The 24015-nt window shown below is 52.5% G+C and overlaps 1 protein-coding gene across 1 annotated transcript in view; it reads left to right on the top strand.

Annotated features, from left to right (window-relative positions):
* Window positions 1–11798: 11798 nt before the first annotated feature.
* The window catches only part of LMF1 (lipase maturation factor 1), a 90487-nt gene continuing 78270 nt past the window's right edge, over window positions 11799–24015 (top strand). Inside the window, exon 1 of the mRNA XM_082644910.1 lies at window positions 11799–11974. Within this exon, the coding sequence (XP_082501036.1) occupies window positions 11803–11974 (172 nt within the window). The 5' untranslated portion in view covers window positions 11799–11802. The remainder of the gene's footprint in view (window positions 11975–24015) is intronic.

The following is a 24015-nucleotide window of genomic DNA, read 5'->3' on the forward strand; positions in this document are numbered from 1 at the left end:
CGGGGCCGCGCGCGGAGAAGCGCGCACCAGGGAGGTGCACCGAGTCCGATGCCCGGCTGCGCTGCAGCCTCTCTGGGACCCGAGGTCGTCGCGCGGTGGCCTGACCCGCGTCCCGCAGCCTCCCAACCCCGGCCCTCTTGCCGCCGCCGCCGCCGCCGCCGCCGCCGCCACTGCCGTCGCCGCCGCCACTGCCGTCGCCGCCGCCGGAGCTCAGTCCCCGCTGGGCTACCCGCAACAAGTTTCTTTAAGCGGCGGCCACAAGGCTCCGCCCCCCGCCCGGCTCCCCATTGGCCGGCGCGCACCCCACTGCCACCGGGGGCGGAGCTTGGCCGCCCCCGCCCCCTCCCCCCACCTTAAAGAAAGCGCCGCAGTTCCCCCTGCGCCCCCGCCCACCCCGCCTGGCGCCGCACCACGTGGGGCCGGCGCGCCCGGCAGCCGAGGACCGGATCCCGGGCTGTGCAGCACGCCGCTGGCCCCCCTTCCAGGAGGGGCGGGAAGGAAAAAGGGGTCAGAGACGGGTAGAGGTGGGCGCTCTGGGGTGCCCTTTGCCTGCTGGGGTTCTCCGCTGCGCTCCCTCTGCTGGCTCATAGCTGCTCCTGTGCGTCCGGGCCCCGGTCCCATTACCCAGCCTCGGCCTCCCGCTGCGTAAGGAGGCGGGTCCTCAAGAGCCTCCCCCACAGCTTGCTTTGAGCCCCGATGTCTTGCCCACAGCCCAGAGGCGCCGGGGTCAACTGCTGCCAGCCTGCGGCCCAGGGCGGGGGGTCGGCTCCCCGCCCGCAGGGCCGGCGCGACGTGCAGGAGCCTCCCCCGCGCCAGTCTGCACGCCGCGCACGTCCAGGTAACGGCGCGCCCAGGGGCCACGGCTCGGAGCTGGGCGATCCCAGGACCCCGATCCCGTCCGGGCGTGTAAAGTGCGGTAGGGGCGCTGCCGCAGGAGCCGCGGCAGCCGAAGGGGGCGGGAGCGCTGGGCGGGGCCTGGGCTGACCCTAGCTGTTGAGTCCCTAGGGCGGCCCGGCGGATGGCGTGGCCGGACGCGGGGGCCCAGGGCCTTCCGGGCGTGACCCGGGGGTTGGGGGCACCGAGGCCGTCCGGCGGGGCGGTCCTGGGTGGTCTGGCGGAGGCGGAGGCCGCTCCGGGCGCTTGGAGTGGAGGAGGTGGGCGCGCCAGCCAAGGAGAGAAGGGGGCGGGGTGTGCCGCCCTGTTGGGGGCGGCGGGGTCGGAGAGGGGACATTTCCCCGGAGGCAAGCGCCGGGCCGCGGCTCCGAGTCCCCGCCCGAGGCCGCCCCCGCGAGTTGGCCGTGGGCCCGGCGGTCCCGGAGGGCGGCTCGGATTCTTTCGCCAAACCCGCCGAGAGGCGACGGCCCGGCCGCCCAGAGCTTCGCCAGACTCCCCCCCACCCACCCAAGACAGCCAACACGGAACACGCGCGTCTCCGACCTTGCGACCCGGGTGACCCTAGTCAAGGGCGCCCAGTTCCCCAGCCATGCACCTCCTGCCGAGTCATGGATTCCCGGGCGAGGGGCCACGGCAGCCTAAAGAGTAGAAGGGGCGGGTCTGTTAGCAGAAAACACCAAAGCTGAAGAGTCTCCCCTATGTGCTTTTATCAACCCAGGGGCTGCCACCAAAGCTCTGACCTCGCAGGGAGAGACTCCTGTCCTCACCCCGCCCCCACACGTAAGACAGGGCTCCAGCCAGTTTCCAACTGAGTGCGCCATTGCCTGGGCTGTGAACTCCTTAGTCAGGTCTTGGAGCCAGTTTCTGCCAGACGTCGAGTGGGCTCTGGGGGATGCTGGGGATGCCCGGGACCCCCGCAGCCTTGCATCTGGAACAGCTGGCACAGGGCCTAAGAGGCAGGGGCCAGCGCCCAGGCTGCCCTGTTCCCCACCACGTTCGGGTGATGGAAGGGCTACCCCACTGGCCCAGGTCAGGGAACCTGACCTCCAATCTTCCAGGAAAGCACCATGAGGAGCCTTGCTGTAAGGCGAAACAGTGTGCTGGGAGGACGCCCTGATACCAGAGGGAGAGCGGGCCTCCAGAGTGGCCTGTCCCCTTGCCTCCCCTCCTGTCATCTGCCTGCCTTTTCAGGGTCACCGGCCAGGAACATCCTTCCCGCTGGTCTGCAGTGGCTTCCCTTCGGAGGTCCTGCCCTCCTCTTGGAGTCCCACCCTGCAGTCGGAGGACACCAGGGAGGCCCAAGTGAGGGCTTCCCCAGGGGCATCCACCGGACTTCCTGGCCCACAGGGACCCATGCAAATAAATGCAGGATTGAAGTGGGGAGAAGGAGGGAAGGATGACAGACATGGCCCAAACTGTCCTGCCTCCAGCCCTGTCCTGGGGATCAGATCCCACCCCTCCCTGCACTGGTTGTGCCGTTGGGCATCAGGTCTGCGTTTCCATGAAGAGCTCTGCTTTGCCAGGGAAAATGGAGCACAGGCTGCATTGGGTACATTGGGCAGGGCAGCCTCTCCCCGCTCCCCACTGACCCATGGTGGGGCACCACACAGCTATGTCCCCTAGGACACAGGTTACCACTGGGACCCTTGGAGGAAAAGAGGCTGAGCTAGGAGAGTCCAGTGCCAGATCCAGGTCACAGCGTGTGGCGTGTGCGGTCCTAGGCCCCACCCTCAGCTCCACCGGGCTGCAGTGACCACCTCAGGGACTGATGGGGTCCTGGTGGGCAGCGTCTGTCATATATGTGCAGGCCACCATTCCCAGGGGATGGGCAGGCAGATCCCTGCCAGGGCTTGGCTCAGGCTGGCTGCTGACACAGAGGGTGGCACCCAGAAGTGCCTCAAAGCTCCCTCATGGTCTTGAAGGCTGTAAAATTTGCCATGTGCTATCCGGCCCCACCCATTAGTGCTGACCTCGATTCATATCCTCATCTGCTAGGCAGCCCCTCAGTGGACACCAGGACGTAGCCTTCAGAGGAGGTGGTGGCCACAGTTAGTTCCTGTGTTTACCAGTATTGATGAAGTGCCTGCCGTGTGCTGGGGCTTTTCTGGGCAACACAGCACAGAACCACACTACACCATCCTAGCCTAGAAGATGTGGCATTTGAGGAGGGGGCCAACAGTGAACACACCAAGGGGCTGAGACATTCACCATGGGTGGCAGGGGGGTGGTGGTGGGGGGTGGTCCAGGAAGGCAGCTTTGAGGAGGTGACAAGTTGGGGCCTGACACTTCTGACCAATCGAAGAGGGAGGAAAGAGCATGGCGGGGGGAGGGGGGAACATGTGCAAAGGCTCTGTGGCAGCAAAGAACACAGGTTATCTGAGAACAGAGCGAGGCTGAGGGGTGGCTCTCAGTCCATCCCCGGCTCCCCTCTTCTCTGAGCTCTTCCTTTCTGTCCCCACCCACCCCAGTCCACATGCCTCTACCTTTATCTGTGGGCTCTGCAGTTTTAGGGAGATGATCTGATTGGCCAAGTTTGGACCAGGTACCTGCCCCGGGACTGTCAGCCTGGGGCGTGGGAAAGCTGACGTAAGCAAGGTTTCTAGACCCACACCCCTGGCAGAGGGTCCAAGGGGACCTGCAAAGAAGGAGGTGTGGGCTGCCAGGCACCCCCCATGCCTATGAGACCTGGCCAGTGGAGGGCTGGAGAGCTCCAGGGAAACGTCTTTCAGGTGCAGAGACACCCCCCAGCCCATCCACTCGTTGTCTTCTAGGCCGGCTCGGGAAATCCATGTGAAGGGGCTGCTGAGGGCCAGATCACCACGGAGGAGGACACCTGCCCATCCTCTGCCTGTCCCCTGCCTGGCTCTTCTCTCAGGGCGGCCATGTGTGTAGTTGGTACAGTCTTTAAGAGAAAGGCCTTGGGGGCAGGTCATGTGGGCCCATGAACCCCAGGCCGATGTGTCCCCTGTGTGTCCGCAGCCCTGGCCTGGGCCTCTTGGCAAGCCAGCCTGAGGCAGTTGGCATTACATCCTGGGAACCCCGGCTCAACCTTGGGGATTAATTGGTACTTTTAATTACTGGCCAGTCTGCAGAACCAAGCTTCCAGGCCAAAGATGAAGGGACAGCTCTGAGCAGAGGCCCCATAAAGGCAGCCTCGTCCTGGCCCACCAGGCCTTCAGAGAGAGAAGAGAGGGGGCTCCCAAGGGTGCCAGGGGTCCAGCATCCCCCGGTAACAGACTCTCGGGGGCTCTGGGCCAAGCCTTTTGCTGAAACTCCCCTCCCCGACATAGTTGCTGGCTGGTGTGGAAGTTCTGGTTTGGGTGGAAGCCGGCCCCTTGGTTGAGCTAATATCCCCTCGGGAGCTGGCCGTAGCTGTTCCTTGTCCTGTGCAGAGGACACTGGAAGATCACGCCCGGATTCCTCCCCTCTCTGCCTGTAGGGCCAGGGTGTTGGGGGCCAGCCTGTGGCAGGCGCTGGTCCCATGCAGCTTGCTCCTGAGCCCTGTCACTGCTTCCAGCAGACACCTCAGGATGCCTCCCCACCTCCAGGTGGGGAGAACCTGCTCCAGGCTGTCCCTCTGCACCTTTTCATCAGCTCTAAGGCCTCCTGATAAGTAAACCCATACTGCCTGGGGGTGACTGCTGACTGCCAGTGGGACCCCCTGCTGTGGCTGTTCTTCTCTGGGGAGGGGGCAGTGCTTAACCCAAGGACCCCAAAGCACACTGTCTGCCCAGTGAGATGTGTGTGCACAGATGTGTCGGAACAGCTGTGGTCTCTGCTCTGGCCCCCACTCACCCCCTCCTGGTAGTGGTCCCCGAGCCTCCGGCTGTGCCCATCCATCTCTCTCCGGCCAGTGGGCTTGGAGCTGACTCCACCAGCAGCCATTAGGTCTCTTTGACTGCGGGAAGAGGGTGATTCTGCAGCCAAAAACATCTCCAAGCAGGGTCCCAGGGGTAGAGGGAGCACCAAGGGGTCCAGGCCAGGCACCAGCAGCGTCTTCCACAGAGCAACTGAGTGCTGAGGCGTTAGCGTTTCGGCATTGGGGTGTGCCTTCCTCTGGACGTCTCCCCCGTCAGCCAGTAAATTCCATTCCTTGTCCCTGCAGAAGGGCTCTGTGTGCTACCAGACTCCTGGATCCCTGGACCCCAGCCCCATGCTGGGCCCTCACTCCCCTGGGCCCTGGACTCCACCCTCACGTTGGGCCCTCAGTCTCCTGAACTCCCAGACCCCACTCTCATTCTGGGCCTTCGCCCCCTGGACCCCAGCGATGGGGCCGGGAGAGACTTTCTCAGCCCCCCTGCAGGAGGGGACCCAGGACGTTGAAGCTGACTCTCACTTCAGAAAATCAGCTTTCTGAGCCCAAACAGGCTGCCAAGAGCTATGCTTGTCCCTCCAATCTTGGCTTTCAGATTTAATGAGGCCTCTTGTCCAAGCTGAACCCCTCAAAGTGTGACTGGGATGGGCCAACATGGCTGGAAGTAGACACGTCACAGAGAAAATCCCTTTCTGAGTGAGGGGCTCCGGCCGGCAGGGACCTAGCCGCCTCTGCCACAATGAAAGGTTCCAGAGACCCACTAGTGTCAAAGGCAAGTTAAAACACACCCTGTCAAAAGATTACCACCCAGGTCTCCCAGGTATTTGTTTTTCTGAACACAGAGTAGAAGGGTTTAATTAAGATGCTCTCAGGCGGACACATTGGGGTTCTTCTGCAGTGAGGTGGGAGCCGGCCTGCAGGAGCTCAGACATGGGTGTGGCAAAGCTTTGCCTCTGGGGGCGTTGGGCTGGGGCAGAGGTGCAGGAAACTCCTGGTCTTCTCTTCGTGGGTCCCTTGGTCCCTCTGGGCCTGGCACAGGGAGCTGGAGGGGCAGCTGCTGGTGAGAGCAAACCCAGCCTCCTCGGCTGCAAACCCCAACGTCTCCTTCCTCTTGGGACATGGCGTGTGTAGAACAGGACCGTCAGCCACCTGCTCCCGAGCCCCAGGACCTGAGGACTTCAAGATATGGGCCAACTTTGCCACTCAAACTGGTGATTCCCACTCAGTCACCTGGTGTTGGTTTGAGAAGGAATGGGCTCCTTGGCCAGGTGCAAGCAGGAGCCTGGCAGGTCATCAGAGGAGGTAGCTGGCACCCCGGGGGCGGGTATATTGGAGCCTCCTGATGGCTGGGGGCCTGCTGCTCCCTCTCTGTTCCCTTGGACAGAGGGGCCCTGAGCTGGCTGTGTGGAGGTGGGTGCCGGAGTGGCCTGGATGAGCCAGCTCTGAAAGCTCTTGATCACGTGACCCCTGCACGTTATCTGGAAGTACAATAATGAATGAACCCGAGCGGTTAGAAGCAATTTCTGGCAGCTTTCAACATTCCCTGTGACCACGATGAGATGGAGAGACCCCCATGGCCGCTGTGCAGGTCCATTAGACTAGATCGGGATGGGGGAAGTAAGCGTTCTGTATTCTATAGCTCATTCTGAAAACACTTTTGGGGCTTCCAGGCCAGACCTGCGTTGGTGCTGGGACAGTGGGTGACGTTCACAGGGGCTCTGTCCTGTAGAAGCTTATGCCGGCAAAGCGTTCCAATAAAGTGTGGTAGGAGGTTTCCCAGCTGGTTTGTGAACTGGGGCTGCACGGTGGTCCCTGCCCTGCCTCCTGCCCTTGGGGTGTGGAAAGGGGCAGGAGGGAGTTGTGGGGCTCCCCCGAGAATGTGCTGGAGTTCTAGAAAGGAGGGCTTCTCCAGGTCATGGGTTCTGATGCCGTTCTCTGTGGCCTCTAGCTTTGGGCAAGTTACGGGGTTACTCTGGGCAGCAGAGGGTCTGGAGTACCTGTCTGTCCCGGGGGCCCCACCAGACCTGCACGAGTTGATGTCCGTAGGATTCTGGGTGTGCTGTAGACAACATCTGATGTGTCCTACATTTTCTCAGTGACCTCACCATCATGCGAAGCTGGCAGAGTTCTGAGTACATCTCCCACTGTCAGGCCCACTGGGCCTCCTGCAGGAGAACCCATAACAGCAATGCTGCCCTCTCTTTCCAGAAATGAATCGCCTGCTTTAATCACGGAGTGAGTCTTAAGAAGGTAAGACCTGGTGATGGACGGCACTGGGCACAAGCTCCCCCAGCCCAGCCCTCAGCACCCCCCAGGTTTGGGCCAAATCAGGGTCTTGGATGCGGGTGCCTTCAGGAGCCAGGCAGGGAGGGGAATGTGGAAGCTGTTGAGGGCGAAGCTATAAGGAGTGATGCGGCCTGTGGGTGGCCAGAGAGAGGCCCTAATGGCCAGCCAGGGCTCTGCTGCTACCCAGACCTCAGCTGACTGCAGAGGCATACCTGAGCCAGGCTGGATGGGAAGCACTGCCCAGTGACACAACAACTTGTGGCTTTGAGGCTGTTTGTTACGTGGCATTATCGTGGTGATTGGTAAATGATACAGTTCTGTGGGCCGAATTCACCTGCAGTCCTCCTGATTGTGACCTCAGCAGTTTTCAAGACTTCTTCCAGTTCAGAATATGATTCCATGAGAAAAACATAACTGTACACTGTTTTCCCCCATAGGGCTCTACAACCAGAGAATGTCACTGCAGTGGGATTATTTGCTTTCCCCTCTGCCTGGCAGTCATGGCTCACCAGCTTGCAGGTCCACACAGGGTCACATCTCCTTCTGGGGAGCAGGGGTAGGAGTGCGCGTGGCCTGGAACTGAGGTGCAGGGACAGGAGATGGGCAAGCCAAGCAGAACAGCCGTCCATGAGTCATGGTTCCAGAACAACCAGCAAATGGCCAGCACCTGCTCACCCACCCCCTCCCGCACCTGCCAGCCTCACCAGGGGGTTTTGGCCGCTGGACAGTCAGGGTGGGGCCGGCCCAAACTGACCACCCCTCCAGAAGAAAGTGACAGATGTTAGCACCAGCAGGTCCTGCCCTCCCCATCAACAGATGTCAAGACATGAAAAATTGGGGTAAATGAAGGGTGCACGATTAGATTTGGACCCAAGCTGGGTTCTTGTGGGTGCCAGAGACAGCTGCAAAGGCACGTCAGGGACAATCACCCTGATGCGGTGGGGGCTGCCAGGCCCGTGTGCCCAGGGACAGCTGGACGAGGTGCTGACATGGGGCTCCTTCCTCTGAAGCCGTCCCGCAGCTGCTGGGAGTGCCGCCAGCTGTGAGCTTGTGCGCCTCGGCTCTAGGGCCGTGCTGGGGGAGCTGCAGGCGGGCCCACCTAGGGGTTCCTGGGACACTAGCCCATCTTGAGCTGATAGCTCCTCTCAGGGGAGCCCCCTTTCTCCCCTCCCCTCCCCTTCTTGGCCCTTTCTGGCTCTGTCCAGGTGGGGCTCAGCTCCAGGTCTCTTGAAACCAGCCCGGAGGGCAGTCAGGCCTCCTCTCAGCACCTCTGGCCTCTCCCGTATCTTGGCTTGTTTTCATATAGTTTTTTGCTTGAAAATGTAGGTTCAGGAGCCTCCCTCAGGCTCCTGGCATTGGTGAACAGCTGCTTCGTAGAGACCCCAGCATGCAGGCGCTGAGCGGTGGGGCGAGAGGAAAGCATCTCTGCCCCGACCCAGCACCAGGCCCCGGCCCTCCAGCTTGGGGTTTGCAGAAGATGTTTGTTTTAGAGTGGGGCATCTTCATGGGGCACAAGATGTACCCATGTCTAAATATTATTTTAAAACTGTTAGTTGCTCTCTAGCGTAGATGAAGATGTAAGTTTAAATGAAGATGTAAGTATAAATGACATGACTTATTGCAACAGGTAAAAGCAATGCTTTTTTAGGTGATTCTGAAACAAGGACCAGAGCAGATTTTTTTAATTTTGGTGAAATTCACATAGCATAAAATTAAGTATTTTTAGGTGTACAATTCAGTAGCATTTAGTGCATTCACCATGTTGTGCAAGCATCACCTCTATTTAGTTCTACAATATCTTCATCACCCCACAAGGAAACCCTGTCCCTGTTAGCAGTCACTCCTCATCCCCCTCCCCCAGCCCCTGGGAACCACTGATCTAATTTCTGTCTCTGTGGATTTGCTTATTCTGGATGTTTCATATAAATGGAATTGTACAATATGTGGCTTTGTGTGTCTGTCTGGCTTCACTCACTGAATATGTTTTCAAGGTTCATCTATGTTGTAGAATGTATCAATATGACTCTTTTTTATGGCTGAACAATACACCAGTGCACGTTTGATTAAATTCAGGATGAAACAGGCACGAACTGAGCCACTGGCCAGCCTTTCCATGGCCAAGCCCTGCTCGATGGGGTTCATTCCCGTGAAGGTTCTAGACCCTCAAATGGACTGGACCTCTGCAGTCAGCTCAAAGGAGGACCCTGGAGGAGACATGAGAACACGAGCTCCCGGTGGACCCTCTGATGGCCTCGCCCACCCTGTGCAAACTCGGGGAGGGAGCCCAGAGCCCAGCGAGCTGGAGGCTGGACAAGGGGCCCCTTTCTGCTCTGCACAATGTCCCATTGTGCCCTTCTCAGGGGGGAACAATGCAGCCCCAGCCAGGGGAAGCTGAGGACAAAGGGCCCTTTGTGAAAACTGTCCCCACCTGAAAAGCAGCACCCGGGGTCACACCTGACAGCAGAGCCATCCTTTCTTGCCTCCGTCCCCTGTGCAGCTCCCACATCCAGGCGGGGACCCAGGGAAGCTCGGGCAGGCTTGGGCTGGGGGCCCTGGACTCTCCCCACTCTTCCCAAGTGGCTGTGTGGGCTCATCCTGAGCGTGGCACCCGGACAACAGCGGGTATTGGGGGGAGGTGTGGGTTGTGGATTCCTGTGGAAGGACCTGGAAGCAGGGCACGGCCAGGGCTCCCCAAAGCTTGAGCCCTTGGGCACACACTTCCTGCTAGGGGCTGTCCAGGCTACAGGAGATGTTTGCACCCTCTGTTGAAAATCTCTTATAGGTCTTAGAGATGGGGTCTGAGGGAGGGTTTTTCATGGAAAAGAAAAGGGAGCTTTTAAAAAAAATCACACTATAAGATACACGTAAATGCTATTACCCCAACAATGGGAGGGTGGGGTGGCAGCTGGGGGCTGGAGGGGGGGTTCCAGAAGTTCCTGGTCAAGCCTAATTTGGGGAGCCTATGTCCAGAGGCAATCCCTGCCCTCATGGGGCTCACACTACAGGTGAAGATATAATTAAACATGCCAGAAAAACTGATCATTTGACCACACAACTATTGATAATTTACATACCAAAGACTAGGAACAAGACGTAAAAACAAACAAAAAACCCAGAACATTTGCAATATACAGACAAGAAGAAGATCTTTCTTGACAAAATTCACCACTCACTTGTCTGGGCTTGTTGTGTGTGGTGCATTTCACATTGTATGACTAGGTGGTTGTCTCTCCCTTGCTAGACTGTGAATTCTTTCAGGATCAAGACTATTTCAGGGCTTCCCTGGAGGCGCAGTGGTTGAGAGTCCGCCTGCCGGTGCAGGGGACACGGGTTCGTGCCCCGGTCCGGGAAGATCCCACATGCCGCAGAGCGGCTGGGCCCGTGAGTCCTGGTCGCTAAGCCTGCGCATCCGGAGCCTGTGCTCCGCAACGGGAGAGGCCACAACAGTGAGAGGCCTGCGTACCGCAAAAAAAAAAAAAAAACATTTCATATTTACCTTTGAATTCTCAGTGGCCAACACAAATGAAAATGGTATAGTTAAAATGAAAACTATACCTCATGGGCTTTAATGTTTTTTCTTTTAAAGTATAAAGTGAGAATGTTGATCTACTTCCACTTTGAAATGGAAAGATATTTTAAGTAGATAAAATCCCAAGCAATATTAAAAAAAGAGGATCTTTAATATGTAAAGAGCTCTAACAAATGAATAAGAAAAAAACACACCTACCTCAATCATTTCCTTCCAAGTGCCCCGCAGTTTACCCAGTAACCCCTAAGGTCCACTCTCTCGCACAGCTCTTCCTTCCTCTGAGGAATGCCTACCATTCCACCTGCTTAGAAACACCTCTCCTGTATCCTCAGAATGTAGGGTTGCTTGTGTCCTCACTGGGGTTATGCTTGGGTCATTGGTCAGTAAGCTCTTCCCTACTCTGAATCCTCAGCCCACCACTCTCCCCTGCGGCTGGAGGTCCAGTCTTGAGGGCCAATAGGAGCGCTGACCATCTAAGGGGACTTTGCTGTCCTCTGCAGAGATGTTGTGGGGTTGGTGGGGGGTAAAGGGGAAGAAAGCTGGAGGGTCTGAATTTTAGGGCCCAGCCACTGCCTGCACTGTCCCTCACTAGCTGTGTGATCATTCATCACCCCAGCACCCTCCTCAGACAGCAGAGATGGGGAGTTGGGAGGGGACAGCTGTGAGGTACTGGTCCACACCCCCCGTTCAGGCGGTGGCAGCCTGGAGCCCTGGGGTGAAGCTGCTGCTCTGGCCTTTCCTCTGCAGGAATGCGAGTCCATACACAGCCAGGGCGTGCAGCAGGAGCGCAGTACCCTCCAGGGTCCTTGGCTGCCCACATCTCAGCCGCCCTGGACGCGGAGAAGGCCTGTGATCTGATACGTGCTTTCCAATAATCTCTTTCACATTGCATTTCTGCTTCTGAAGTGCCATCCGTCCCTCTCCAGTGTGAGGGTCCAGGAAGGTAGGCGCCTAGGTAGGGGAGGGCACTGGGGGCCTCTGCAACTTTGGCTAATTCAATGAATGAATGAGCGAGTGAATGAATGAGTGAGTGGGTAAAGCCTGCTCCAGGTGGGGCGACGCGCCGTTCTCCACGAACCCACCCCCTTACTCTCACGGCTGCAGCGCCCCGAGCGACCTGCGGGGAGCGCGCGCGGTATCAGGCCGGGTCCTCGCTCCCCGTGCATGGGCGTGGCTGGCCGGAGTTGGTCGGACCTCCAAGTGTGGGCGGGGTCTCTGGGCGTGGGCGGGGCATTTCAGCGCGCGGCGCTTCTCGCGCATGCGCTTCGACGCCCCGGCGATGGCGGCGCCTGAGGAACCCTTGAGGAGGCGGAAGGCCGGGGCCGCGGGCCCGGCGCCTGAATCTCCGCCTGGGCCGGGGCGCGACCCCGCGGGCTGCCCAGCTCGCCTCCGCGCGGGCACCTTCTGGCTGACCAGGATCGTGCTCCTGAAGGCCCTCGCTTTCGTTTACTGTGAGTCCGCGGGGCCAGGCGCCCCAGTGTGGCCCCTCCGCTCGCGCCCTGCCCCCCACCCTCAGGCCCACCCCCAAGCGGGTTCGCGGCCGAGCCTCGGCCCTGCGCGCCCCTCCGTCCTGCAGGTCCGGGGGGCCCCACGCCGACCCCGCGCTGACCAGGAGCTCGTGAGGCGGTGACTCCCCTTTGCCGCCTGCAGGTCCCACGAGCTGCGGCCCCGCCGCCCTCCCCGCCGCTCCGCAGCTTTGAGGCCTGAGCAGCAGGTGCGGCCTCACCTGCGGGATTCTGTGCGAGCCAGGTTTGACCAGGCGGAGAACCGCGCGGTCTGCCCCAGTCTTCCTCTCTCCCTCCCCTCGCCCCAGGCCGCCCCCCAGAACACCCGGACGCCCCCCCCTCCGCGCGCGCGCGGAGTGCACACCCCCCGACCCCGATCCCCACGCCTGGAGGGGCGCAAACGCCCTGAGCCGAGCAACGGTGCCTGAAGCCAAATTGGGCTTCTCAGACAAACGTGGCAGTGCGGGGGCCAGTGGGGTTGGGGCACAGCCCCCGGCTGAGATGGCCTGGGGCCAGTGGGCAGTCCCCCTTCTAGAGGGTTCCGGAGGGCGCTGGTACCCGGCGGGCCGGCCGGGATTGCCCGCCGCGGGCACCGGCCGTCCCAGCGTCATTTCTGAGTCTTCAGAACATGCGTTTCAAGGGGGTGGAAATGCCGCGCTTTGCACAGCGACCGTCATGACACACCGAGCGGGGCGCCGCGGGGACCAGGGCCCGGCGCGCGGTGAGGCTCAGTGTGCGGCGCTGGGGGATCAGCTACGACTCTCGTGCGCTCTAAGTTACTGTAGAAAATACTTCTTGGCAGTATTGCTTTATTCTCCACGGGATAAGGCATTCTAAACGTTTGAGCTGTCACTTAGCAAAAGATGGAGTCAAGACAAAGTTAATCTGCGAGATTTTAACAGACCCTTAAACCGGCGCCATGACAGTGGAAAAACCCCGGTGGCTTCGCTCGCAGAGAGCACAGCTTATAAAAAACTCAGCTCGGCTTTCCAGTGTTAGGGGCTGCCTTTGATCTCCACAGGGATTCTCTGTTCGGTTCAGAAGGAAACCGTTTTGAACCAGTGGGTCAAGAAGATATTTTAAGGCCGGTGCTGAGCACAGAATGATTTGCTTTGGCAAATGCATTCCCCCACCATCTTTTCTCGCTATTTGGGGTAGAGTCAGTGTTTTTCAGCTGCACGAAGGAACCAGTTTACCATCTTCAGGGACGAGGGTCCCTGGCTGAGATGGCTCCGGCAAGTAGGCAGTCGCCCTGTATTGATTTCTTTCTGGAGGGTTCCAGATCTCCTGGGGACTGTGAGCTACCTCAGAGTTCCTTAAGTCCCAGGAATTTCCCACAGTGCCACAGGCTGTCCACAGCTTTCACTTGATGTTGAGTGCTACAGTTGCCCTCATGGACTGCTGACCCCACCAGGAGGCTGAATAATGGACCCCTAGCCTATGCTTCCTTCACCCTCTGCACATCTAACAGAGTTCTTAGTGTCATTAGTCTACCTGTCTGTGCGACTCCCTGGGAGATCCTTGCAGCCAGGGTCGGTGTTTAATACCTCTGTCTTATAGGAGCAGCTCCTGCTCCATAAAATTTCCTTGACGTTTTGCAGTCTTTATCATTGCTCTGTGCCACCATAGGATACTTTTCCAAATGTGTCCTCCCCCCTCCCCGGCTCGGCACCCCAGGCCCTGGGTGTGACACTCAGGTCAGAGACTGCCCACCCGAGAGGCCCCTGGTTCTCTCTGAGTTGTAGTTGTAATTCCTCAGATCTCGTGTCTTGTTTGGGGTTTATTCTCTCTCTTTACTGGAGCATATCCCAAACAACTTTCCAAGAAAGTATACAGAGAAGGTGAACTTTCTGTGTCCTTCCTTGCACATGTAGAAATTGTCCACTTACCTGGGTCTGTGGCTCTCAGAGCAGTTTTCCTCAGAACTTTGTGGTGTCAAGGGGTCTTTACACAATCTGACTCCTGCTCTTTTGCAGGTGACTAAAGGGAAACACTTTTATTTCTTCTGCTCACATGCTTCTGACACCAGATGTGGGTTTTTTCTCACACCGAGTAATCGTCTGATTGTCCAGACACCACGTGAGTGTCCTGCAAGTCAGTTCATTCTGACCCTAACTGCCCAGCGTCCCCACAGCCTGAGGGCTCAGTCCCACGAGAAATCCCCCCCCCCGCAGACGCCAATGAGAAGTCCAGGCCGTCACCTGTGCTTCTGACCAACCATATGTAAATTGGGGTTCCCACGACCCCCTCCTCGGGTTCCATAACTTGCCTGAATGGCTCACAGAACTCAGGGGAACACTTTGCTTATGTTACTGGTTTATCATAAAGGACATGACTCGGGAACAGCCAGATGGGAGAGATGCCCAGGGAAGGTGTGGGAAGGGGTGCAGAGCCCCCACGCCCTCCCCGGGAGCCACCCTCCCAGCACCTCCCTGAACCCCCTCCATTTGGGGTTTGTGTGGAGGCTGCATTACACAGGCAGGACTGATTAAATCCCTGGCTGTTGGAGATCAGCTGTGTCTCCAGCCCCTCCCCGTCCCGGGAGGTCAGAGGTCAGGAGTGGGGCTGAAATTTCCTCTGGCAACCAGCCCCCATCCTCCAAGAATCACCTCATTGGTATAAACCCAGGTAAGGTTGAAAGGGGCTTGTTATGAATAACAGATGCTCCTCTCACCTCATCACTCAGGAAACCCCCGGGGTTTTAGGAGCTTTGTGCCAGGAACCTGGACAAAGACCGAATAAATATTTCTTATGATATGACAGTACCACAGGGACCTTTTTTCCTCTCTGGGAGCTTTTCGAGTCTGCTGCCTTGCCATCCTGGCCCTGGTCCTCGTCATGTGATGGCGTGGCTCTGTGAGCTCCCTTCCTCGTTCCTTCGCGGGGCCCAGGTGAGCTCACTCAGACTTAAGACTCCTGCCCGAGTTCTGGACGAGCTTCTCTGGCCCTGCTCAGTCTGCTGACTCCAGGCGCCTGTCTGTCCATACACCCCAGTGGGACCCAGATGTACCCCACTGGGGACCACCAACACACGGAGGCTCCCAGCTCAGACCAGAGCCTGAAGCTAAACGAGGATCTGATGCAGAAGAAGGTGAGCTCCTCCCAGGCCCCGGGAATTGTGCCCTCATATGGGACCCACCGCCGTGATGGCCAGGACCGTCTGAGTAACCGTATGTAGGTGACTGCCGCCATGGTGCTCTCCAGAAGGATTTGCAAGCACTGGAGTGAATGGAGGACTTTTTGACACATCAGCAAAATTATTTATCTCCCCAGTTTCATATGGTACCTTGGAGTCCCCGGGATAATGTATCTTTTAAAATCCTACTTCAAAAAGATCTCACAGCTAGTTTCAGCCCAACTCTGATTCCTGGCTTTGCTAGCTTATGGTACTGTCCTTTTGGTTCAGATTTGCTGTGCAGTGTCATGCATGTGTCTTTCCTTGTTTACGTTACCTGTAGTGGAGTTTATTAGATCTTTCCTCCCAGCTGCCAGTCACTGTTGGAGCGTCTGAGGTGAACCTAAACTGCACCCTCTAACAGCTGCAGCTTGTCTCACTCATGGTCAAGAGGTCTCACCTGGAGTCTGGTAGCTTAGCCTTGCGGCCAGTCCACACCCAGGCCCAGCACTGGCGCAGCCTAGCAGAACCACACGCACCTGCATTTGCTGAACTCTTAGGTGTTCTTTGGAAATTTTGAGCAAGAAAATGGAACCAAAAGAGTACTCGAATCTTGCTTCATTTTCTGTTGTTCTGAGCTTTCAGCGCTTCCAAGATTCACAGAAAGTTAGTTCTTCCCTCCAGGCCCCTCGATTGCTAATGAAATGCTCTGCTTGGTTTCACAAGCTTCTCTGTAAAATGCTTCCAGTTTGTTTAAGAAACAAACCTGCCCTACGTCTGAGCTCTCTACAGCACACGCCTTTAAAGAAAAAGTACTGGAGGTTATTTTTCTAAGGCCCAGAATTTAGCCACAGTCCATAAAACCACCCGTCAGAGAGTGACATTTCGGAGATGATTCTGTTTTAATTTTATAGCACTTTATCTGAAGGGGAGAGAAAACTAAATTTTTTCTTTTTGATTTATTAAAGAAAATATTTGCAGACATCCTTGATAATGCATATTAGGTGACCTGGTAACCTCTCCTAGGCCAGTCTGTGGGTTACCCCACCAGGGAGCAGCTGAGAGTCTCATGCCTGGGCCCTGTCTCCTTCCTTCCTAGAGCTGGGGGGAGGGGGTGTCTCCTTCCTTCCTAGAGCTGGGCAGGGGCTGTCTCCTCCTTTCCTAGACCTGTGGGGGGGTGTCGCCTTCCTTCCTAGAGCTGGGCAGAGGGCTGACTCTTTCCTAGAGTGGGGTGGGGGCTGACTGAGCCTTTCTAAGTTTGGTTGTTTGGTTTAGCTTTGAGATCCTATGATTTTTAGAAAATATTTTTCTTTATTTAGTCATTTCTATAACAGGAGTGAAAAATGAATAGGTTTTTTCCTTCTGAAATTTAAACCCATTCTATTTTCATTTTTTCCTATAAAGTAGGAAGTTTCCTATGATGCTTGTCTTAGATTTACTTTTTTTTTTTTTTTAGTTAAGATGGTATGTTTTATGCTTTGTGTATTTTACCACAATTTAAAACTTTAAATTTTTTTAAATTAAAAATTGAAAATATCGTAAATGGGTGTTGAACTTTGTCAGAAGTTCTTTCTGCATCTGTTGAGATGATCATATGGTTTTTATTCTTCGATTTGTTAATGTGGTGTATCACATTGATTGATTTGCATATATTGAAGAATCCTTGCATCCCTGGGATGAATCCCACTTGATCAGGGTGTATGATCCTTTTAATATGTTGTTGGTAGATTTACTTTTTAACTAGTGAGACCAAATCTCATTTTTCTTTCATGGCATTGGACTGTGGTTGTGGGGAGGGAGGATGTCCAGCTGTTCAGCCATTGCTAATTAGGTCCCCATGTAGTCTGAGTCGGGAGAGACAGGCTCCACCTGGGTGCATGTGTACGGATGTGCACACACACGGCCAGGGCTGGGTGGGCACCACTGTGGGGGTGGCCTCCACGTTATCAGGAAAGTCGGTGGCATGTGGACTTAGGCAGCTTTTGCCCAGTGATGGAGGCAGCAGGAGGGGTGCGAGGAGAAGACCAGGGGAGCCCTCCCTGCTGACCCTCTGGTGTCCAGTGCTCTGTCTTTATTCCTGACATCCTGGACATCTGCTGTCATGGAGGGATCAGGTCTCAGTTTTCTTCCTGCAGTTACAATGAGCCGCACGAAGTATTCAAGAAACATTTGCCTTTAAAAACAAAACAAAACTATTAACCAAACTCCAGACCTTACTGGTTTTCCACCGGCACCCCTTCCCGTCCGGTGTCCCCGCACTGCGTTAGCCATCATGGCTCCTCTGTCCCCTCTGGTCTGCTGCAGTCTCTGGACTTCCCTGGCTCTTCATGACCTTGACAGTTTTGAGCATGTCTGGTCATGTGTTTGGTAGAATGTCCCTCAAATTGGGCTTGTCTGATGTCTTCTCGTGACTGGACAGGTTGTGGGTTTGGGGAGAATCCCACAGGGGAGAGGTGCCCTTTGCATCACAGATGATACTGACCTGGATCACCTGGTTGGGGTGTGTCTGCCAGGTGTCTCCTCTGTCAAGTTCTCCTCTTTCCGTCCATTCTCTGTCCTCTGGAACCCAGTCATGGGGTCCAGTCCATGCTCCAGGGACCCCCCGAGGGGGCATCTCCACATGTTATTTGGATCTCCTCTGTAAGGAATTTATTTGGCAATTGTCATATTTGTTTACACTGTGGGTTGTGGTCCAGCCGTGTTACTTGTGGTATGAAATTGTCTGGCTCTGGTCAGTGGTGGTTCTTCCCAGTTGTCTCCTGTATCCCTGTGACATGCCTCCATTCTTTATTTTTCCAGAGTTCCTTACTTTGTGGTATTACAGGATGCTGCAGGCTCCTCTCATTTCCCAGCCCTAAAACCAGCCATTTCTCCAGGAGCCCTTGTTCCTTTTATTGGAGTGTTGTTAGGAACCCAGATCTGGGTGCTGTGCTGAGAGTGCCCATTGCTACTGGGGTGTCACTGCTTCCAGACTCTCTTAGCAAACAGAGCTAGGTTACAAATGTGGGTGTGCTCACTCACATATGGTCATTTCTCTGCATATCTATTTGACTGTATATTAGGGTAAACATGAATTCTCATTGGCACCTCCGATTCTCATCCAGTACGTGGGGTGGGGTGTGTGTTGGCCTTCCCTTCTTGCTTATCTGGAACCTCCTTCTTCACTAGTGAGAAATCTTGCCCCACCATCTCCCATGGTTTATTTGCTTAACCCCAATGCACATGCAAAGCAGTCTTAGAATTGTTTGCCTACCCCCAGTTAGACTCCGGTGTTTCTATACAGTTACTTTTGTCTTTGTCCTTAGTTTTTACTCAGAACAATTTCCAAAGTTTCTTAGGCCAGCCCTCCCTCTTTCCTTGCATTCAGTGTGGCCGAGTTATACTTTTGTGATAGAGTTTGATTCATTTGTCACAGTCTGCATTCCATCCTGGCATCCCCTGACCTCCTGGCTAGGTTGTTTTGATAGTTTATATACATTAAAATTCATTTTTTATGATGTACAATTATGGGCTTTGACAAATGCATAGTTATCCATCACTCTAGTACTGTACCAGAATAGTTACATCTCTTGAAAATTCCCCTGTCCACGTAATCGGCTTCCCCCCGCAGCCCCTGGCATGCTCTGGTCTGTGTTCTGCCCCATGGTTTTGTCTTTTCCAGTGTGTCAGATGAATGGAATCCTACAGTGTGTAGCCTTTGGGTCTGGGTTCCTTTACTTAGTAAAATGTACTTGAGGTCTTTCCATGCTGTTGAGTGAATCAACATTCCGTTGATATTCTCTCTGAATATCATACCGTTTTATGAACGCACCACAGTTTTTATCCATTCAAGCTCTGAGGGACATCTATGTTGTTTCCAGTTTTAGCAATTATGAACAATGCTCCTGTAAACATTTGCATGCAGGCTTTTGTGTAAATGTACGTTCTCAGTTCACTTGGGTGCACACGTAAGAGTATAATTGCTGGATCATATGGTAAATCTATGTTTAACTTTATAAGAAACTGCCAAACTGTCCTCCAGAGTGACTGTACCATTTGCATCCTACCAGCAATGAATGAGAGTTCCTCTTTTTCTGAATCCTCTGGAGCATTCGGTATTTTCAGTTTTTTTGGATTTTGGCTGTTATGATAGGTGTGTGGTGATACTGCATTGCGTTGTGTTTTTTTTAAGTTTTTTAAAATTTTTATTTATTTAATTTATTTATTTTTGACTGCGTTGGGTCTTTGTTGCTGCACATGGGCTTTCTCTAGTTGCAGTGAGCAGGGGCTACTCTTCGTTGTGATACGCAAGCTTCTCATTGCGGTGGCTTCTCTTGTTGCAGAGCACCACAGGCTCTAGGCGCGTGGGCTTCAGTAGTTGTGGCTCGCGGGCTCTAGAGCGCAGGCTCAGTAGTTGTGGCTCGCGGGCTCTAGAGCGCAGGCTCAGTAGTTGTGGCTCCCGGGCTTAGTTGCTCTGCGGCATGTGGGATCTTCCCGGACCAGGGCACGAACCCGTGTCCCCTGCATTGGCAGGCGGATTCTTAACCACAGCACCACCAGGGAAGCCCCTGCATTGCGGTTTTAATTGGCATTTCCCCACTAACAAATGATATTAAGCATCTTTTCATGTGCTTATTTGCCATCTGTGTATCTTCTTTGTGTGAAGCAGATGACTTTCAGTATCTGTTCAGATCTTTTGCCCTTTAAAAAACTGGGTGGTTTGTTTTCTTGTTGTTGAGTTTTAATGATACTTTATTCTGGATGCAAGTCCTTTATCAGATATGTGATGTGCAGGTATTTTTCCCAGTCTGTGGCTTGTCTTTTCGTTCTCTTAAAAATGTCTTTTACAGAGCAAAAGTTTTTCATTTGATAAAGTAGAATTTATCAGTTTTTTCTTTCATGGATCATGCTTTGGGTGTTGTATCTAAAAACTCATTGCCAAACCCAAGTCACATAGATTTTCTTCTATATTTATTTTAGAAGTTCCATACTTCCATGTTTTACATTTAGGTCTCTGGTCCTTTTTGAATAAATTTTTGTACAAAGTGTGAGTCATGTGTCAAGGTTCATTTTTTTTGCATATGACGTCTAGTTGTTCCAGCACCGCTTGTTGAAAATACTGTCTTTCTCTGTAATTGCCTTTGCACCCTTGTCAGAAATCAGTTGACTGTCTTTGTGTAGGTCTACTTCTGGGCTCTCTAGTCTCCCATTGATTTGCGTGTCTGTACTTTTGCTAATACCACACTGTCTTCATTACTGTAGCTTTGTAGTAAGTCTTGAAATTGGGTGAAATGAGTCCTCGAACTTTGTTCGTTATCGGAATTATTTTGGCTATCCTAGTTCCTTTGCTCTTACATATACATTTTAGAATCAGCTTGTCAATATCTATGGAAAAGCTTACTGGATGTTTTGATTGAGATTGCATTGAATCTATAGATCAAATTGGGGAGAACTGACATCTTAATAATGCTGACTCTTCTTCCAGTTCATGAACACATGAATCTTTCCATTTATTTCGATCTTCTTTGATTTCTCTCATCATGTTTTGTAGTTTCCCACGTACAGATTCTGCATATATTTTGTTAGTTTTTTATCTAGGCACCTCTTTTATTTATTTATTTATTTATTTATTTATTTATTTTTGCGGTACGCAGGCCTCTCACTGTTGTGGCCTCTCCCGTTGCGGAGCACGGGCTCCGGACGTGCAGGCCCAGCAGCCATGGCTCATGGGCCCAGCCGCTCCGCGGCATGTGGGATCTTCCCAGACCGGGGCACAAACCCATGTCCCCTGCATCGGCAGGTGGACTCTCAACCACCGTGCCACCAGGGAAGCCCTAGGCACTTTTTTTGGTGGCTGTTGTAATATTTAAACGTTCAGCTTACAATTGTTCATTGATGATGTATAGGAATATAATTGACTTTTGTATATTGGTCTTGTATTCTGTGACCTTCTTAAACTCACTTATTAGTGCCATAAGGGCTTTTTTTTTTCTTCTTTTTCTTTCTTTTTTGTTGATTCTTTGGGATTTTCTACATAGGCAGTCTATTAATAGAGATAGTTTCATTTCTTCCTTTCTAACCTATATACCTTTATTTCTTATACTTGCCTCATTGCACTAGCTAGGATTTCCTAGTGTTGAATATGAGTAATAAGAGAAGAGATAGTCTTGCTTTGTTCCAAATCTTCAGGGGAAAGTATTTAGTCATTAATCTTTAAGCATGATCTTGGCTGTAGGTTTTTCATAGTTACGTTTTATAGACTGATGAAGTACCCTTCTATTCCTAATTTGCTGAAAGTTTTTTTTACCATGAACGGATGAATTCTTGCATTTACTTTTTTGGGGGTCTATTGATACTATCTTATGGTTTTCTGATTTAGTTTGTTAGTGTGGTGATTTCATTGATTGGTTTTTTTTTTTTGTTTTTTTTTTGTTTTTTTTTTTTAATTTGGCTTCCTGGGTCTTAGTTGAGGCACTTGGGACGTTCCTTGCCTCATGCAGGATATTTAGTTGCAGCATGCAGAATCTTTTAGTTGTGGCATACGGGATCTTTTAGTTGCGGTATGCAGGATCTTTAGTTGCGGCATGTGAACTCTTAGTTGCAGCATGTGGGATCTAGTTCCCCGACCAGGGACAGAACCTAGGCCCCCTGCATTGGGAGTGCAGAGACTTGGCCATTGGACCACCAGGGAAGTCCCCATGGATAGTTTTTTTTTTTTAAGTTATAAATAAAAGTAAAATAAGGTGTATTTTATTTTTAATTTTTTTTTACATCTTTATTGGAATATAATTGCTTCACAATGGTGTGTTAGTTTCTGCTTTATAACAAAGTGAATCAGTTATACATATACATATGTTCCCATATCTCTTCCCTCTTGTGTCTCCCTCCCTCCCACGCTCCCTATCCCACTCCTCTAGGTGGTCACAAAGCACCAAGCTGATCTCACTGTGCTATGCGGCTGCTTCCCACTAGCTATCTGTTTTACGTTTGGTAGTGGATATATGTCCATGCCACTCTCTCACTTTGTCACAGCTTACCTTTCCCCCTCCCCATATCCTCAAGTCCATGCTATAGTAGGTCTGTGTCTTTATTCCCGTCTTACCCCTAGGTTCTTCATGACATTTTTTTTTCTTAGATTCCATATATATGTGTTAGCATACGGTATTTGTCTTTCTCTTTCTGACTTACTTTACTCTGTATGACAGACTCTAGGTCCATCCACCTCACTACAAATAACTCAATTTCATTTCTTTTTATGGCTGAGTAATATTCCATTTTATATATGTGCCACATCTTCTTTATCCATTCATCCGATGGTGGACATTTAGGTTGCTTCCATGTCCTGGCTATTGTAAATAGAGCTGCAATGAACATTTTGGTACATGACTCTTTCTGAATTATGGTTTTCTCAGAGTATATGCCCAGTAGTGGGATTGCTGGGTCATATGGTAGTTCTATTTGTAGTTTTTTAAGGAACCTTCATACTGTTCTCCATAGTGGCTGTACCAATTCACATTCCCACCAGCAGTGCAAGAGTGTTCCCTTTTCTCCACACCCTCTCCAGCATTTGTTGTTTCTAGATTTTCTGATGATGGCCATTCTGACTGGTGTGAGATGATATCTCATTGTAGTTTTGATTTGCATTTCTCTAATGATTAATGATGTTGAGCATTCTTTCATGTGTTTGTTGGCAATCTGTCTATCTTCTTTGGAGAAATGTCTATTTAGGTCTTCTGACCATTTTTGGATTGGGTTTTTTGTTTTTTTGATATTGAGCTGCATGAGCGGCTTGTAAATTTTGGAGATTAATCCTTTGTCAGTTGCTTCATTGGCAAATATTTTCTCCCATAGTGAGGGTTGTCTTTTCGTCTTGTTTATGCTTTCCTTTGCTGTGCAAAAGCTTTTAAGTTACATTAGGTCCCATTTGTTTATTTTTGTTTTTATTTCCATTTCTCTAGGAGGTGGGGCAAAAAGATCTTGCTGTGATTTATGTCATAGAGTTGTTCTGCCTATGTTTATGTCATAGAGTTGTTCTGCCTATGTTATGTCATAGAGTTCTGCCTATGTTTTCCTCTAAGAGTTTGATAGTTTCTGGCCTTACATTTAGGTCTTTAATCCATTTTGAGCTTATTTTTGTGTATGGTGTTAGGGTGTGTTCTAATCTCATACTTTTACATGTACCTGTCCAGTTTTCCCAGCACCACTTATTGAAGAGTCTGTCCTTTCTCCACTGTACATTCCTGCCTCCTTTATCAAAGGTAAGGTGACCATATGTGCGTGGGTTTATCTCTGAGCTTTCTATCCTGTTCCATTGATCTATATTTCTGTTTTTGTGCCGGTACCATACTGTCTTGATTACTGTAGCTTTGTAGTATAGTCTGAAGTCAGGGAGCCTGATTCCTCCAGCTCCGTTTTTCATTCTCAAGAGTGCTTTGGCTGTTCGGGGTCTTTTGTGTTTCCATACAAATTGTGAAATTTTTTGTTCTGGTTCTGTGAGAAATGCCAGTGGTAGTTTGATAGGGATTGCACTGAATCTGTAGATTGCTTTGAGTAGTAGAGTCATTTTCACAATGTTGATTCTTCCAATCCAAGAACATGGTATATCTCTCCATCTGTTTGTATCATCTTTAATTTCTTTCATCAGTGTCCTGCAGTTTTCTGCATACAGGTCTTTTGTCTCCTTAGGTAGGTTTATTCCTAGATATTTTATTCTTTTTGTTGCAATGGTAAATGGGAGTGTTTTCCTAATTTCACTTTCAGATTTTTCATCATTAGTGTATAGGAATGCCAGAGATTTCTGTGCATTAATTTTGTAACCTGCTACTTTACCCAATTCATTGATTAGCTCTAGTAGTTTTCTGGTAGCATCTTTAGGATTCTCTATGTATAGTAT

The sequence above is a fragment of the Mesoplodon mirus genome, assembly GCF_964341445.2.
Source record: "Mesoplodon mirus genome assembly, chromosome: 15".
NCBI lineage: Eukaryota > Metazoa > Chordata > Mammalia > Artiodactyla > Ziphiidae > Mesoplodon > Mesoplodon mirus.